This window comes from Pholcus phalangioides, unplaced genomic scaffold (assembly GCF_987345545.1).
Source record: "Pholcus phalangioides strain wild (caught in Gottingen) unplaced genomic scaffold, Ppha-v1.0 ptg000005l_1, whole genome shotgun sequence".
Classification (NCBI taxonomy): domain Eukaryota; kingdom Metazoa; phylum Arthropoda; class Arachnida; order Araneae; family Pholcidae; genus Pholcus; species Pholcus phalangioides.
Window position 1 is genome coordinate 6756697 of NW_028301598.1, and position 17924 is coordinate 6774620.

The following is a 17924-nucleotide window of genomic DNA, read 5'->3' on the forward strand; positions in this document are numbered from 1 at the left end:
CTAGCTTCTTCGAACATTGCTTTGCCAAATCATTGAATCCTTGAACTCAATAAATATATTCAAACAGGTTTCAGTTGATTAGCCCTTTATGAAGCAAACGTTATGGCTTACTGTCTACGGATCTGTCGCCATAGTGTGCAACTTATTACCAACTGAATTGGGTCAGAATAATTTCTCTCTAGGGCAATCAATACCAGAGTAATTATCAAAGCAATGATACTCTGGTATTGAATGTAAATTGAATATAAGAAATTATATTATTTACACTGATAACATCACATTGATAAATTATATATTTATTTTTTTCCAAAATTTTGAATTTTTGCTATAAGCCTCTGACAGTAAAATGTCCTATAAGGTTCTGGTAATTTGTCTATGGACGATAGCGCTTTGTCTAAAACATTGAAGGCTTGCTGTGCTGGTAGGAGATCTTTATTACCGTAGGGATCTTTCTTGTCATATAAAACATCATCCAAGTTTTTCCAAAAGATATTGACAGCTACTCCAAATTCAAGGGCCTTCATATTATGGAACCAGAGAGCTAAAAATGAAAAAAAGAGAGTCATATCACCAGAGCTTATTTTTAAAGTGTGTGAAAATATCTCAGAAAATCACAATAAGGTCTGGTAGTTAATTTTATCCTGGAAATTGAGCATTTTTCATGTGATATTTGTGTGGCAAATATAAAAAAACTGGTACAGGCATGTGTATGCCAATAAAGATATATAGAACCAATCAGAGTACGGCGCTGCGGTTGGCAATGCCTATATAACACAACAAGTGTCTGGCATAGTTGTTAGATCAGTTACTGCTGCTACAATGGCAGGTTATAGAGATTTAAGTGAGTTTGAACGTGGTGTTATAGTCTGCACACGAGAGATGGGACATAGCATCTCCGAGGTAGCAATGAAATTTGGATTTTCACGTACGACCATTTCACGAGTGTACTGTAAATATCGGGAATCCGGTAAAAAATTAAATCTATGACATCGCTGCGGCCGGAAAAAGATCATGGAAGAACGGGAGCAACAACGACTGACAAGAATCATTAAATGTGACAGACGTGCAACCCTTCCGCAATTGCTGCAGATTTCAATGCTGGGCCATCAACAAGTGTCAGCATGCGAAACATCATCGATATGGGCTTTCGGAGCTGAAGGACCACTCGTGTACCCTTGATGACTGCCCGACACAAAGCTTTACACCTCGCCTGGGCCCGACAACGCAGACATTGGACTGGAAACACGTTGCCTGGTCTGACAAGTCTCTGTTCCAATTGCTTCGAGGTGATGGACGTGTACGGGTATAGAGACAACCTCATGAATCCATGGACCCTACATGTCAACAGGGGACTGTTCAAGCTGGTGGAGGCTCTGTGATGGTATGGGGCGTGTGCAGTTGGCGTGATATGGAACCCCTGATACGTCTAGATACGACTCTGACAGGTGACCGGTACGTAAGCATCCTGTCTGATCACCTGCACCCATTCATGTCCATTGTGCATTCTGACAGACTTGGACAATTTCAGCAGGACAATGCGGCACCCCACATGTCCAGAATTGCTACAAAGTGGCTCCATGAACACTCTTCTGACTTTAGACACTTCCGCTAGCCACCTAAATCCCCAGACTTGAACATATCTGGGATGCCTTGCAACGTGCTGTTCAGAAGAGATCTCCACCCCCCTCTTATTATGGACAGCCCTGCAGGATTCATGGTGTCAATTACCTCCAGACATTAGTCAAGTCCATGCCACGTCGTGTTGCGCCACTTCTGCGGGCTCCCTACACGATATTAGGCAGGTTTACCAGTTTTTTTGGCTCTTCAGTGTAATTAATAATGAATACAAAATAGAACTTTAACTAGTTTTGGATACTACATAAACATCTAGTTCTTTATCAGGGTCTTACACTGTGGCTCAGAGATCAAACTATCTTGCACTACATGGAATAAGGCAGAGAAAAAACTCATATATTTTGAGATTTCAGGTTTTAAAAACCTGACAACAAAATTTAAATTAACTTGAGTGCATTACAATAAAGGTCCATCAAGTTTAAAACCATACTTGATAAAAAATAAAAAGCTGCATCATCACTATCACAAATATTGTAAAGTGCTGTAGAAAACTTTGTTAATCTGAACTTTCAGGGATAAGGATCAGTGGAAAATTTGGATTACTAGACCTTATCTTTTGAACATTAATGGCAGTGGTTATCCCTACCAGTTAGACAAGAGTTACAAACATGACAATGCAGTTAAACTACAGAAGTCAATGTGACTTTTCCATCTGCTGAATGAGGATATGAAAATGCACATAGTTGTAGACAGAGTATTTCATAGCTCCCAACTTTGAAGAATTTTAATTACGGAGATTTTAGCAGATTTAAAAAAAATTCCATACAAAAATAAATATAAAACAGATTTTTGAAAAATATCCAATCATCACCAACCAGTAGATTAAATTACCCATCACTGCTACTCTCAAATCAAATCACGCCAACAAAAAAACTACCATCATGCCAAAAACAGGACACATAGACTTAATGGGATATATGGTGGATACAAGTCATCTTGCTAATTTCGTGTATCAAAAGGCAGATTTTTTTTTCCATTTTTGCTAGAAAAGATTCTTTTCTCCGAAAATGAAAAACTTTTTTGTTATTTGATGCAATGGTAACAATTTATATTATGCTTGTGATGTCATTTCAGAGATTAAAAACAAAGGTCTTTTTTTTTTCCTGGGTAAATTATTCTGGAATAATGTTTTCCCCAAAATTGTTAATTTTTAGAAATACGTTTATAATTTTTCGGGAGTCCAGGAGATGAATTGGAAATTCGGAAGACTTGGCAGCTATAGTTATTTCAAATATTAATGACAAAATTATTTTTTCAATATTGAAAACCTTTATGACAAGCTTCCAGGTAACATACCAGGAATGAAAAGAATATCTCCATGTTGTAAGACAGTTTCATACCAACACACATTCAGAAATTCTGGGTACTTGTTGAGATCTGGATCATCAATATCTAGGACTTCAGACTTATCACCTAATGGAAACACAAGTGAATACAAAATAAAAGCATTGCACCACTTTTTTTTTGGACATAAAATAAAATACATGTCAGTGAGTTCCCGCTTTTAAATCATTTAAATTTAATTGTCAAAACACTTTAAACATCAAGATGTAAAAAAATATATATGTGCTGACTTTAGATGCCCCAAAATGATAGGAAAAACCAGGGGTGACCAACCTGCGAAAGTGTTCTTCAAAAATCCAAAAAGTCTATTCCCTTAATCGACGAAATTCTGTCCCATTTTTCATCTTTCTTTTACCAATAACAGTCTTCAGTGAAATGGCTTTTTCTCAGCCCAATATATTAAGCAAATAGACTTTTTTTGGATATCATGCCAAGATGGACTCGGAAAGAAAAGTCACTTTATCTCCACCAGGTATCGAATTCAGGTCTTCTTGCAAACTAATCAAGTGCACTAACATATACACTACTGGAGATATGACCCTGCCTTTCTTATTTTGCACACTGTGACTTCGTATAATATCCAGAAAAAGTCTATTTCCTTGATGCATCTGGCTGAGAAAAAACTGTCTTGTTCTTTCTGCTGTCTTACCCGGGGGGGGGGGGGGCAGAGTTGCTGGATGTCCTCCTATATGAGCAGTTATTCAAAGAGGTCCGTATGGAGGGGAGGACATGCATTGTATTATACAGTGAAACCGTCTAAAACAGACACTGTGTGAGATGGAAACCTGTCTTGAACAGAATCAAAAGATAGTCCCATCAATAGTTATTGCTTTGATTAGAACCATGGGTAGAAATACTGGATGGGGTGCAATGCCTCTCTCCAGCGTCAATGCAAAGCCGGTATATAAATGAATTGGCATAATCATCTTCACATTCCCCCCCAACCTTTTCATATCTAACTCCACCTAGATGATTAGCACATATATTAAAGAGAAATTGTCTGTGAAATGAATACTATTTGTATTTTGGCATTGTGTTTGTACAGGTTCCACTGTATATCCTGAATGCAGGACAGGCTCACAAAGCTTATTGGGGGGGGGGGGAAGCACCCTGAGCCCTCATGTTCCAGTGTCTATGCACATAGTGTAGGTAAGGTGAACTTCTGTCAATATACATACACAATCTGCATTGTGATTATACTGAGTTATGACTCAAAAAATAAAAACAATTTCAAACTAAAACGAATGACAAAATGAAAATTTTTACAAAAATAAGAGGATTAACCAGATAATATTACAGGAGGAAAGGAAATGCTGTTCCTGTTAAATGGGATGTACTGCATGCTACTGAAGTTTATAGAGTTGTACAGGCATCAAAAATAGTCTTAATTGTTGCATAGCTTGGAAAAAGGTTTGCCACCCCTGGGATAAATGTTGCACCATCTGGTTGTGATAGAAGAGATTTGTTTGGACAAACTTCAATTTAATTATTGTTGTTAAACTGTGCAAATAGTCAGAAATATACCTTACTGTGTGCCCAAGCAGAGACAAAAAAAATTTACCTATTTTTTTCATCTGTATCACAAATAAAAAAAAGCAATTCAGCAGAGTACTGCTTTCATCAATTATTCATTGTGGAAGCAGTTTAAATTACATAAGAAGCCATACTTCTCTCAGCTGAAGAAGACATGATCTGAAATGTAATTCCTATCCCAAATTACTTCTGGCACTTTGTTATATGTAACCCACATAGTATCACTAGAAAGTGCTTTCAATCAGTTGCCATTATTAATAGGTAAGACAGCAACATTCTTAATCACTTGCTTCACTGCTGAGTAAATTTATTGCTTACCATTGAGATACAGCTTCAAGGCATCTTCAGGTGGAAACAGTACAGCTCTCTTCCTTCCTTGGACTTGAATGAGAAAATTATCCATTATCTGTAGTAGAAGAATAATTTTTTTAAATCAAAATTTAATATATTGCCTCGCTAAAATTAACTGCTTTAGTGAACAAAAAACATTCAAGACAGTAGTCATAGTCATTTTCTGCCCCATCATTGTCATTTCGTACACACAAAGGCTAACTCTCAACAGATTTTTCTTGTTTTCCTCTGCAAAGAATCAAATCAATTCGTGTATTGTTGCTGTGAGAGCATTTTTAAATCAAAAGTGACACCTAACACAACTTTTATTTCAATCCTTTATTCTATGTTAATTTTCCTTAACACTAGAAGGACCACACCGGTCATTTTGACTGTTTTCAATCTTCTCTCTTGATTTTCAAATGATGAACCAGATTGTTTAGAATGTTGAAATTTCACGATTTTTCCTAAAAATGCTTAAGCATTACGCTGTCCAACTATTATAAATTTAAAAAAAAATTGTCCAAGATATTTTTAGTTATACCTAGGACCATCACTGGTCAATTTAAATGGTAACGTTATAGGTACTTTCACAAGCACAGCAAATATTTCGTTGAATCGTGGCATCGAATTTCCACTAATATAGATATGCCCACTTCATTTATTAATTGAAAGCATCATTAATGATCAACTAATTATGTAATAAAAATACTAATATGGCCGAAAACGTAGGGATGCAAATCATTGAATCTTGAGAGCAAATGGAAATTTGAGCACGAGATGATTGTTTTTCTCCACTAATACTTGCTGACGTACTGAAGCAGAATAATACTACCTTGGTATGTATAATAATAATAGATCTGTGGAACTTCTAACGAATTGTGAACTTCTAACAAATGTGCATGTTGTGAAGTTTGTTTCTGTGTAATGCTTATGTGTAGTGCCACCATCTGCCATCAGTTTTTCCAACTGTGAGTGAAGTGTAATGATTGAATAACTGTATTGTTGTATAGGCCAGGTTTTCAAAATCTTAATAACAAACAAAAAACTTTTGAACCCTCTCACAAACCAAAAGTTGTCATTATGAGGTGATTATGCCAAAAATTGTTTTGTTTTAAATGTTTCCGGCAATGAAAACTGGGTTATATTTCATAAAACATAACAAAATTAGTTTTTTTAATTATTTAAAAAAGAAATGAATATTCTCGATTATTTTCCAATTTTTACACCACAGGAAAACATTCTCAGAATATTCTCATTCTTCGAGAATATTCTAACAGAGGTTAGAATAATTCTCAAAGAACGAGAATATTCTAAGGGGCCATTCAAGTATTACGTAAGCATATTTTCAGCCATTTTTGACCCCCCCCCCCCCCGTCAGCAAAATTTCGTCAGCAGCTTAGAATATTTCATATCTTCAAAAAGGGGTGGTTGATGACGAAAGCAACCTTCGAACCCCCCTCGTCATCAAAAGTCAGCAAATCCAAACCCCTCCCCCTTGATGCTAACGTAATATTTAAATGACCCCTAACCTCACATTCAATTCAAACCTTAAGCCAAAACTGGCCATTTTAATTTCTTTTTGACTGATTTGTATTTATTGTCTGTCAAAATGGCCTTTGGAAAGAAAAAAAATTGATTCATTTTTATTAGTTGGGTACCCTTACGCATACCTCGGGGCAAGGTAGCCCAGGTCGATAAGATACTCGCCTGAAGTACCAAAGGATGTTTAGAGGTGTCGCGAGTTCGATACCCGGTTCGTCCTTGTCAGAAAACTTTCCTGGCACAGGGTTACAACAGAAACTGCAACATGGCTGCAGAAAAAATTGCTACCACAGAGAGACACACCAACCGATGAGTATAAAAACAAGCCTGCCATTCGGAATCAACTATAAATTGTAGGTCCCGGTCCAATTAGCCCTTGTGTGAAGAAAATGATCGTGGTGCGACAAAAATGATCAAATGATTATGCATATCTCAACTCTTAACTTGAAAAAAGAATCATTAAAAACCACCAATATATAGGTACACATGTGTGCATCTGGAATGAAAAGGTTAACAATAAAATTTAATTTTAAAGTTTATTTGGAAAACAGAGTAGTTTTATATACTATTTGGTTTACCTACACTCATATCTACACAAAAAAAACTCGAAAAAATCGAGATTTTATAGTGAAAATCAACCTCCGGTCCAGTATCTGTCCTAGGCAGAACAAAATGTCTATCCTTCTAGTGTTAAAGAATTTTTCAAAGTTTATTATAATTAATCACAGTCTCTACAATTATGAGATAGATGAGCTATGTATATAACTACTATACAGTCAAACTCAGTTACAAAGGCACCTTGTCTATGATGTCCATAATGGGCAGCCGGTCTGATTCCCATAGAGAATAACGTTAATGAACCTTGCTTATAACATCAATGAAAATGTAGCAACCTCGGATATAACGACATATTTTTTGTCTCTTTGGAATTTTTTTAGGAATGTCCAGTTTCTTCAACGAAACTTGCTTTAATTTAAATACTACAATCAGAGATGAAGATAATTTGCCTGATTTATAAATTGTCATAATAAAATGATCACAAATACAAAAATACTCCCATATTTTTCCCCGTAGCACTTTATTTCCAACCAAGGATTATTTATATTCTTAGACAATTGGCAATTTTGTCAAAAATTAGCAACATTTTTAGGGAGAATAAGATATGTCCCATGATTATGTGATCCGAATTTCCCATATTATATTCTATTTTTATATTCTTTTTTCTATATTTTTCTACTTTTATTATATTTTTAATCATATTTAAACAACTTCATTCTTGTATTTGATTACATCTGAGCATATTTTTGATATTAGAAATGTTTTGGGGAAACATCGACCTTGGTCATAATGACACCTCTGTTATAAAATAAAATTTTGAAGAAATCTTTAATGCTGTTATCGTTATAACCAAGTTTTACTGTATATGTATCAAGCTCTATTGATAGAATTACACACTCTGTTCAATAGCTAAGTTTTGGACTGCTTTAACATCTCTCCCTTGCATCCTGTATATATCTGGCACTGTCTGATAATAGTACAGTGATACCTCAACTAACAAAGATAATTCATTCAGGAATCATTCATAAGCCGAAACTTTCGTTAGCCAAAAAAGCACTGTAAAAAAGACAAACTGACCAAAGGCTAAAATGAACAGCTTCAAAATTGGTTAAATGAGAATTTACAGGAAGATGAGATAGTGAAGATCTTTTTTATTTTACACTATGGACAAACCAACACCCAGGGCTATCTTAAGAGCATCATGGGGGCCCCCAGGCCAAGTGATTTTTCTTAGGCCCACCACCACGCAAATTCTTGAAAATTAACCAGATTTCATTTTTGTGAGGCCCAGGTGGGCCCATGTCTTAAGACAGCACTGCCAACACAGAGTTCAGACTATTAAAGACGGTGTTGATATGGCCCAGTTGTGTAGGTGTCCTCCATCCATTTGTGATTTGGTCAGCTTTTTTTGCGTATGATACGTGCAGATGGAAAAAATAAGCGTGTAAAATGTCCACACCATGAGTCAATTGGACTCAAGTGACGGTAATTCTAATGACAATTGGTGCTAAATTCAGCTCACGTCCTTGCTATTTTATGTTAGTGTGTGTATCCGTATCAACTAAAGCGTTCATTAGCCAAATCTGTATTTGTTAGCAGAGGCAGAAAAATCACAAAAAAATCGTAATTATATAATTTTTTTTCTTTCAGTAGTAGGGATGAAAAAACTTGCATGTTATCATCAAACCACGTGAAAAGTGCATTGCCATACTCAAGGACTATGCCAAGAAGTGTCATTGGCATTTAATCTTCAGTTAAAATAAAGGTTATTTGGAATTGTCCTTCACACTTTTGATTCACTCTCATACGTATAAATTATAACCTTCTCAGTAATAGTCATTTATAATTTTATTCAATATCATTTGAAACATCTTACATCATAGTGAGTCCATAGTGAAATCCCAGCCGATGCTATCCTGAAGACAGTGGAAAATACCTCAGGAATTTCAGGTGGGAAATTGACATCTTCTGCGAGTTTGGGAAACTGTTGTCTTATATCAGCAACATCTTTTCTAGGGTTTTTTCCGAGCGATCTCAGATAGTAATATTCTGTCTAAGGAAAAATAGCTTGAGTGAGTTAATAAAAGTAAACAAGGAAATGAAAATAATTATAGTAAAAGTTCAGAACACATTCCATCCATAGGCAGAGATAGACTTGAAAGTCTGGGGGCATGATGATGATGTCAATTCATATATATTCAAATACATTAGATCAGTTGGCTTTAACTTTTTAACTTTGATGCATGTTTCCCCCCCCCCCTGCATCTCCGCCCATGATTCCATCTGAATACAGTAAAACCTAAGGGTAAGTTGTCACTCCGGTTAAGTCATCATTTTAGTTCGGTTTGGTCTGGCTTCCATAGATAACAATGTTATTAAACCCTCGGTTAGTCGTTGCTAATTTTGGTTAACTTGTCACTACGGAAAAGTTTGAGAGAGAGAGAGGAATGGATAATTTCTATGGGTTCCTTTGAAAAAAAAGCTTGATACAATACTGTTATATATCCGAAAGTGACCATAAAAGCATTACATACCGAAACGGAACAGCTCAAACAAAAATAGTGGTGTTGAGGAAGTTTATTTTCAGATTAAAAGGACAAGTTCTTGAAACGTTTGGGGGACTGTTTGAGCTAGACATAATTCTTGCATGGGGGGGGGGGCCCATTAAAAAATGTAGGGCTTCAATTTAAACAAAATATCTTTGTTGATAAACCAGATATTTTTTTCCAGTTGAGAAGGCTCTCTAATGTATGTTTTGCCCTGCCCAGGGACCCCTCAAGTCAAAATTATTTTTTTTTTTAAATAACGTGGTCATCACGTATTCACAAGAGATTTTTACGATCTGTCCAGGGAATTTGTTAGTGTGTTAGTAAACATCCATGCCCGAACCGGAATTCAAACCCAGGCCTACACAGCCATAAGCTAGCTCCCTAACCACTGGACTGCCAGGCGGCAACAGAAGTCCGAAGAATTTGTCCGTGTTCGAAATTACTACGTATTTGTACCATGAACTACTTATAAAATTTCAAATCACTGAAATTAAATGTGTCATGCTCATATAAAACTTATGTGCATTAAACTGTGTTCTAGAGAAATGCTAACTATTCTAACATTTGCTCTGATAAGTGTAAATTAAAAAAAAATACTGGTATAAATAGTCAATTTACCGGTGTAACTATAATTCAGTGAGTTGAATACTAAATGCTTTAAAAGTTCAAAAATTTGTTTCATGTCTTTTATTATCTAAATAACAATAAATTTTATTAATATTGTAGTTTTAATTCATATTTTGATAAATGGTGTATTATTTTAAATTTATAAACATTGAAACTGACGGCACTCCATTTAAGTCATCACTCTGCTTAAACCGTCATAATTTCTGGATAACTTGAGTGACGACTTATCGAAGTTTTACAGTATATCATCCACATTTGCAGACACAATTCTCTCTTAAAAGATATATATAACAATAAAAATATTATATATAACAAAAAACGTACTCTATCAAAAAAGAATTCCTCATGTTCTGATTCAGCAGCTCGCTTTAAAAACTCCTTGAAAGGCAGCGACCTTCATAAAAAATACAAAATAAATTACTAACTAATAATACATCAGAATTTTTAATTTTTTTTTTAAAGAGTTGACCCCTCATCAAAATTGCTAATGATTAATTCAATCCATTGATGTGTGATCTCGGTGTCAAATGCTCCTGCACACAAAAAAAATTGACATAGCTTGGCTTCCCAATAATGACAGCAGTGCTGCAAGAGAGTATGTAATGCCTCAGTGAACAAAGTTAATTCATTCCAGAATTACCTTCATTAACCAAAATCTTCATTAGCCAATATATGATTTTCCATAGATTTCCATAGAAACCTGTTCTGGGAACTGCCCGAAATTTCAGTAACTTTCATAAAATTAAAACCTCTCATATAAAACATAAAAATTAATTACGATCATTATCGTAATTGTAGATCAAGGGCTAGACAAATCCCAGGTGCCAAGTCACCATAGCAACTAGAAAATTGGTATTCACGTCCAAAATTGTTTTCTGTGTAATTACTAAATTGCAGACAGAGCAGCACAGAATGCTTAGAATTTATAGCAGCATATCTGCCAACTACGCCCTGAGAAAATTAAAAGAATCATTATTTTGGACCTTTTTCCTTTGGGTAAAAAAATTGTTCTGCCACCTAGATTTTTTTGCTATTTGTTTAGCCCTGTTGTAGATTGTTACATTATTTTGGACATGCATTTATGTTTTCAAATACACCTGATGAAAAAAATGAAACAAAATCAAGAAATGTAAGATTTCGCTTTTCTCCAATATCACTGTCTGGAAACGCCTTAAAAATTTCTCCAACATCCTTGAATCCATTATAGGTAGAGTGGGATATCACTAATTTCAATGTCCACAAGATTTAAGCCCTCATTGTTGTTTCCTTCACGACATAATCAGTCAAAGATGTAATCAGTTTCGTTTCATTACAATTCTTTGCATTTGCTCTGCACTTGCATTAGAGCCGAAAAGTTTAGTAGTTGGGGGTGGTTTACAAAATTCCTCGGATTTCACATGCTTGTCACGGCTCTGAATAGCTTGTGTGTCCATGTTGCTCAAACTGAACATTTTTCTGCAAAGGGGACACTTCACTTTATACTGGTCATTTTTGGCTGCTTCAATTGTTATTGAAAATTAAGATTTCTATCCGCCCTTTCTACATTCAAAACAGTTTTTCTTACCATTCATTATTTTCAAATAAAAACTACCCACGTGGAAATTATGATATACGCATGTTTCATCTAGTGTTACTCTATGAAATCAACTTACGAAGTTATTGCAACTGAGCTTTCCTGATATGCACTTTTTATGCATAGACTTCTATGATTGTGGAGTTTAGTTTATAAGTTTTGAGAAACAATTTGGAGTTACGTTAAGGTAGCAGCAATATGCTCTTCCACACAGACACGAAATCTGTTTAACTCAGCAGTTTCTCAGTTTATAGGTTTTTTTTGGCATCCTATAGCGAGATTTATGGATTATTTATATTTATAATGTTCATCAAATTGGAATTAACACTTTCAATGTCACTTTTCAAGGGAAATTTTCTCCATATTATATTGTGGCTTTCGACCAGATGATAATCATGACGATTCCTCGGGTCTGTTGTCAGAAATTTCCAGGTTTTAGAACAAAAATGAGCTTTTTATGCGATTTCTTGATTTTTTAGTACAGCAATTTTTTCCTGACCTGTACAAACCCTGAAGAAGCATTACAAAGAATTCAAATATTGGCCAACGCCTAAGATTAAAAAAAAACTTCACAATTGCATGAAGGAAGATTAAAAACTGAACATCCTTTTCATTTTACACTATGTACTGTATGCAATTGGGTTCATAAGCCATTGTGAAAAAAAAGTGTGTGCTATTTGATATAACTTAGAGCATTTCTCTCAAACACACACGCAGATGAAAAAGATTATATATTATTAGATCTATTATTACTGTATCAAAATTATCTTTTATAAGTTCCTAGAATGTCCAAACTGTTCAGTTTGGTGTTAAGAGTTTTACCATATCCATTGAAACCATTCACAAATCTGACAGACTTGTTTTTTTTTCTTTTTAAATGTATTTTCTCTAAACTCAATGATTCATTTCACATGAAATGGCTCAAAATCTTTCTGAAAGAGAGGTGTATCCGGAAAGCGATTCTGAGGTGGAGATAAATTAATCTCATTCAAGTGACAGTTACTCATTGGATTTGTTTTGATTGGCATGAAAATTTAGTTCACAACACTGCTGCTTTATGAGAGCTCATGCATCCATATCAACTAGAATGTTTGTCAGCCGAATTCATTAGCCAAGGCAGAAAAACGTGTAAAATCTTTGTTAGACAAAAAATTTATAAGCCAAGGTATCACTGCAGTTACTTATAGTTATCAGTGGCATATTTATGGGAGAGGGAGGTTTAGTGGGTTACAGCCCCCCAGGGTGGCAAATTTGATAAAATGTGTCGCCGAGAAAATTAGTAGAATGGGAGAAAGGCAGCAGAATTTGTATAACCCTAAATAAATAAGCCTCTGCACGAAGTAAGGGATTAGGCCAGTGAGTGAGCAAAAGAGTGACCTACACAGCAAGGGACCAGATAAGTGAGTGATCTAGAATGTTAGAAAGCATGTGAATGACTAAGAGAGTGATCTAGAACACATAGTGAAAGTGTAAATGATCAAAAAGAATGATGTAGAAAGCAAGGAACCATGTCAGTGAGTGACCAAAAGACTGACCTAGAGCATGTAAAAGTATGTAAGTATGTGAGTTACCAAAACAGTGTGTGAGCATATGTATGATTATAACAGTGATGTGATTTAGAGAGAGTGAGTGCAAGAGTGACCAAAAAAGTGACTTAGAGACACAGGTGTACTTGCAGGATTGGGAGGGGGAGGCCAAGCAAGTTATAGCACAGGGTGGCGAATTCAAGGAAACAGTAGTGAAGAAAATTAGACCAGAACGGGAGAAGTGCGGCAAAATTTGTTTATAGTCAACAGGCATAAAACCATAAATGCGCCTCTGATAATTATCTTACATTGCTTTCTCAAAGCATTACTGACACATACTCAGTCCACCAAGAAAAAAAAGTTTGTAAAAAATAAAAATGTGAGAAAATAAAATATGAGAAACTTACTTATAGGCGAAGTTCTTGTTGACGAAATCCATGAGTGGAAAACTAGATACATGAATTTTAACTTCTTCTTCTCCTAAAACTTTGGAAAGATATTCCTGACTCCATTTTTCAACACATATGCCTATGTCTATGCCTCGCAACACAACTGGTACACGCTGCATGCAAAATAATGAGCAAAATAAAAGATTATTCAGCACAGATAAGCAAAAGTTTTGTGTGTGAAGTCTTTTTATTTATATTGCCTAAAATATAGCAGATTAACAAAAACAAGACTCATTGGCACAATTTCAGCTCAACGAAAAGGATCTGTGAGCATGGATAATAAAACAATCGGCTCGTTATTTTTTATTACAGCATATATTGAATATTATTCATTGTAATCAATGGGACTCTGGCCTTCTCGACACAAGGAACTCGAAAAAGTAATATCCTGTTATAGATGATATTGTATTCAAATTCTAGAGTAAAGGCCCATTTACACGAGGAGTTAAGTAATTTAATAGTCAACTAAATTTTCAAGTAGTTGAGCATTTTAAGATTTGTCCCCCACGTTAAGCAACAAGTAATTTACTATAGAGTATACAGTCAAGCTCAGTTATAACACTGTCGAAGATTCCTAAAATTTTTGTCCTTACAACTAAGGTTAATGTTTACTAAGACCTTTTTTGTAAAAAATATATACACATGAAAAGCTATGCATGAAATTGTTCCTCCATTATGATTTGGCTGACTATATTTGATTGAGAAAAGTATGGGAAATTGTGATCATCGGACTTGGATTTTTCTGACCTAAAAAAAATGTGAAAATATGGCTTTATAATTTTTCCATTATTTGAGCTCTTATTTTTAGAGTATTGTTTCTTATCTTATTAAGTTAAAACCAAACAAAAAATTCACTAATTTTTTTTTTAATTAAAATTCTTACCAGAATCAAATGGAAACCATGGACTTACCTTATTCCTAATAATTGTTCTTTAGTACATTCTAGAATTGCATTGAATTTTATACGATACAGTTTCAAATGCTTAAAAAAACTGTTATTCTTTAGTTTTGTCTAAGAGAAAACTACTCAGCTCATTTTTTCTTTCTTAAAAATGAGGTAAAAGTAACTGATAGAGCAATATATGAAGAAGGCTTATCACAAAGCAAATGTCTAGTTTCTGCAATTTCATTGATTGTTTTTCAAGCTGAATTGCAATGTTTCTGCATATTAAATTGATTTTGTGCAGGAACATTTAACATATGGAGAAAGCTTGATATAAAAATATTCTGCGGACACCAAGAAAAAATGTTGTATTTATTAGAGGGGTTATTATTACATTGAGAGGCAACATTAATCCTTCAGTGTTATCAAATTTATGCTGCTGTTGTCATCTTTTCTACATCAGCATTATTAGTACCACCAGAAAATGCACACTTTCATGTATTTATTTGCCGTAAAAAAAATTGTAATTGATTAGTTTATTAATAAAATTCACTTAGATGCATTGCCCATGTAAAAAAGTTTACAGCATTGCACTTTTGTATCTTACACAGAAAGTAGCAATACCAATAACTTCCTTTAGCTTTCAGTGATCGTTTAGTGCAAAATATTGATGTTATATCAGATGCCTTCAGAAAAAGGAAAACAAGTGACAAAGTTAAAATTAAATTCAAAACAATCTTTTAGCAAAATATAAAAAAGTATTGTTACAGTTGTTTCAGAAATCGTTGAAAAAATATCGTTAGGGTGGGGATTTATCGAGAGGATATCATTGCATCAACAGGAGTTTAACATTAAACTATAGACAGTTCCAAACAAGATTAAGTATCGTTGCAGTGAGGTGTTTCACTGTATTTAACAAAATAAAATACAATGGTACTATCAGTCCTATTAAACTATACATGCTGAACCTGTGGCCCTCAGAGTCATCTGATGTGGCCCACAATATCAAACTTAATTTCGTAAAAATTAAGTAGAGAGCACATAACCAGATTCCTTAAGTGACCCGGGGCACATTTACAAATCAATTAAGTGACGTGGGGCACAGTTCTAGATCACTTAACCAGTCAAGTGGTTACGAGGGGGTTTGCCGTCGCTGTCATACGTAATGTTGGTGCCTACGACGGCATTTGCAGACACGCAGACTTTTTTTCGGTCTTTTTCAATAGTCAAGTGGTTAAGACGGCATTTGCCATAGCTGATATACGTAATGGTGTTGCTTACGACGCATTTGCCAACACGCAGACTTTTCAGTTTTTTTCACCTAGATATGAATAAATAATTTGTCATACATGTGTTGCCATCTCTGTACAGCCATCCTTCTACTTCATTATCTCATCACTAGATCGAGTTGACAATTATATTTCAAGGTCTGAGATTATTATTACTATTATCTTTGTCATGTTTTGCAAAGCTGTATCCCCATTGCTTTTGTTTCAATTTCCAACTCCCTTGTGAAGATGCACCTGTTTTATTACTCATATGTCTTTTAGCAAAGGTTCAACTACTATGGTTCCACATAAATCCATCAACAGCATTTCTTTCAGTCAGAGGACGTTATGACCGCCCCTCCCCATTTTTGGGGTGTCATATTATGTCTGGACACATTCGAGCTATAAAAAAACATTCTATAAAAAAAATATTTTAATATTTCAAACTTCCAAGAAAAGGGGAAAAGCGTGCGCATCTTCAAAGAAAAGTGGGCACTGCGGGTAACGCTCGGAAAAATTAATTGAACAGTTCACTGGTTAAGTGGCTTGCACTATATTCTTACCTCCCTTAACACTCTATAACTTGAATATTACTCAATAGGTATGTGCATGGGTATCATGTATAATCACCAGTAAAAGTGATATTTTTTAACATTTACAGTATAAAATTTAAAGACGGCGCTTATGTATTATGCATAATTGCTGTTAAAAGTGATCGTTTTTGAAGTGAAACTTCTTTTGCCAGGGGAGTGACTTTTTGTGAGGGGAAGGAAATTCATCATACACAAAAAAGTGAATTTTTTTCCCCCTCCTCAAAAACTTGTTGCGTAGAATAACTGTGTGATGAAGTCTGAGAAACAAATGGGTGATGGTGGCAGTGTCAATAGACATTCGGACGTGTAAGAAAATAAAGCTGGGTGGGGAAGGGATTGGTTCAGAAGGTTTGTGAAAGGACAAAGACAATTTATTACCTTTCCCTACCCACAGTGACGCCGCATCCCCTGGTCACACGAGAGTATATTTCGCATGCAAACAGACCTTTTGTGGCATCACAGTGTCAGCTCCTAATTGGCTGCACTGTCGTAGTGCAGAATACACCCAGAACGCTTCACTTTTTTCTTTTTCTTCTCACTTTTCCCTCTTGTACTTAAAGCCCCGCCCCCTCTGATTTAGAGCCAACCACAATTATCGCCAGAAATTTTTAGTAAACACATCTGCCACACATAGGATTTACAGCAGGTTCAATATGATGCCAAACTCATTAGAATTCTACGGGGCAAATAGTGTCTTTAGCCACATTCACATGAGAAATAGAAAAAGCTTGTTAGAAACCTGCTTCAAACCAATGACTGATCTCCATTTCTTTCCTTACGAAGGAAAAAAGTCATCACCCAGAATGTTACCGCAATATTTGCACATGTAAACGGGGCTTTTGAGTTTAAGGGGTCAATTACATAAAGTTGGTCAAGTTTAAGAAAAATAAAGGGTCAACAACATCAGTATTACTAAATAATATATCAATTTTAAATTAAAATAAAAATTTAATTGAGGTGAATCTATTCATGTCAAACCTAGAAGTTCCACCTCTATCGCGAGATTCTCAAGTTGTTTCTTTTTAGCATTAATCATGTTTACCAATGCTTCCTTGGATCACAATCACCGGTAAAAGTGATAATTTTTAATTATCCATCAAATTTACCAACGAAGTTTGGGTATTACCGGTGATTATGCATCATCACCGGTAAAAGTGATAAATTTCATCAAACTCACAGAAACGACTGGCGATTACACGTAATAACCAATTCATCACATTTACCCTCACAAATACAACACGAAATCATATAATGCATTATAATAAAACATAATTAAAATACAGTGTATTTCGTAGCTAGGGAAAAGTTAAAAGACACCTTTTCGTATAATTTCTCAAAGAAATATTGATAACTTTCATTTACAACGAGCTCAACATCGTATTTCCTCATGCTGTGAAGGCAAGATCCCTGAATGGACCGGCTTTGTTTACAAACAAGATGTTTCAGATCAAGTTAGAGAGCTACAAGAACAAAAAATAACTTCATATTTTAATTAATTACAAACTATATCA

At 35.0% G+C, this 17924-nt stretch overlaps 1 protein-coding gene across 1 annotated transcript; it reads right to left on the reverse strand.

The window, feature by feature from the left end:
- Positions 1-71: 71 nt before the first annotated feature.
- LOC149085803 (tRNA wybutosine-synthesizing protein 5-like) lies at positions 72-17851 on the reverse strand. Its single transcript, XM_089232222.1, has 7 exons — positions 17731-17851; positions 13628-13782; positions 10446-10515; positions 8822-8998; positions 4831-4918; positions 2932-3048; positions 72-541 (listed from the first exon to the last, which is right to left on the reverse strand). Exons 1-7 carry the CDS (start codon positions 17800-17802, stop codon positions 297-299), a joined length of 924 nt encoding a protein of 307 aa, XP_089088348.1. The 5' UTR covers positions 17803-17851; the 3' UTR covers positions 72-296.
- Between the last annotated feature and the right edge of the window lie 73 nt (positions 17852-17924).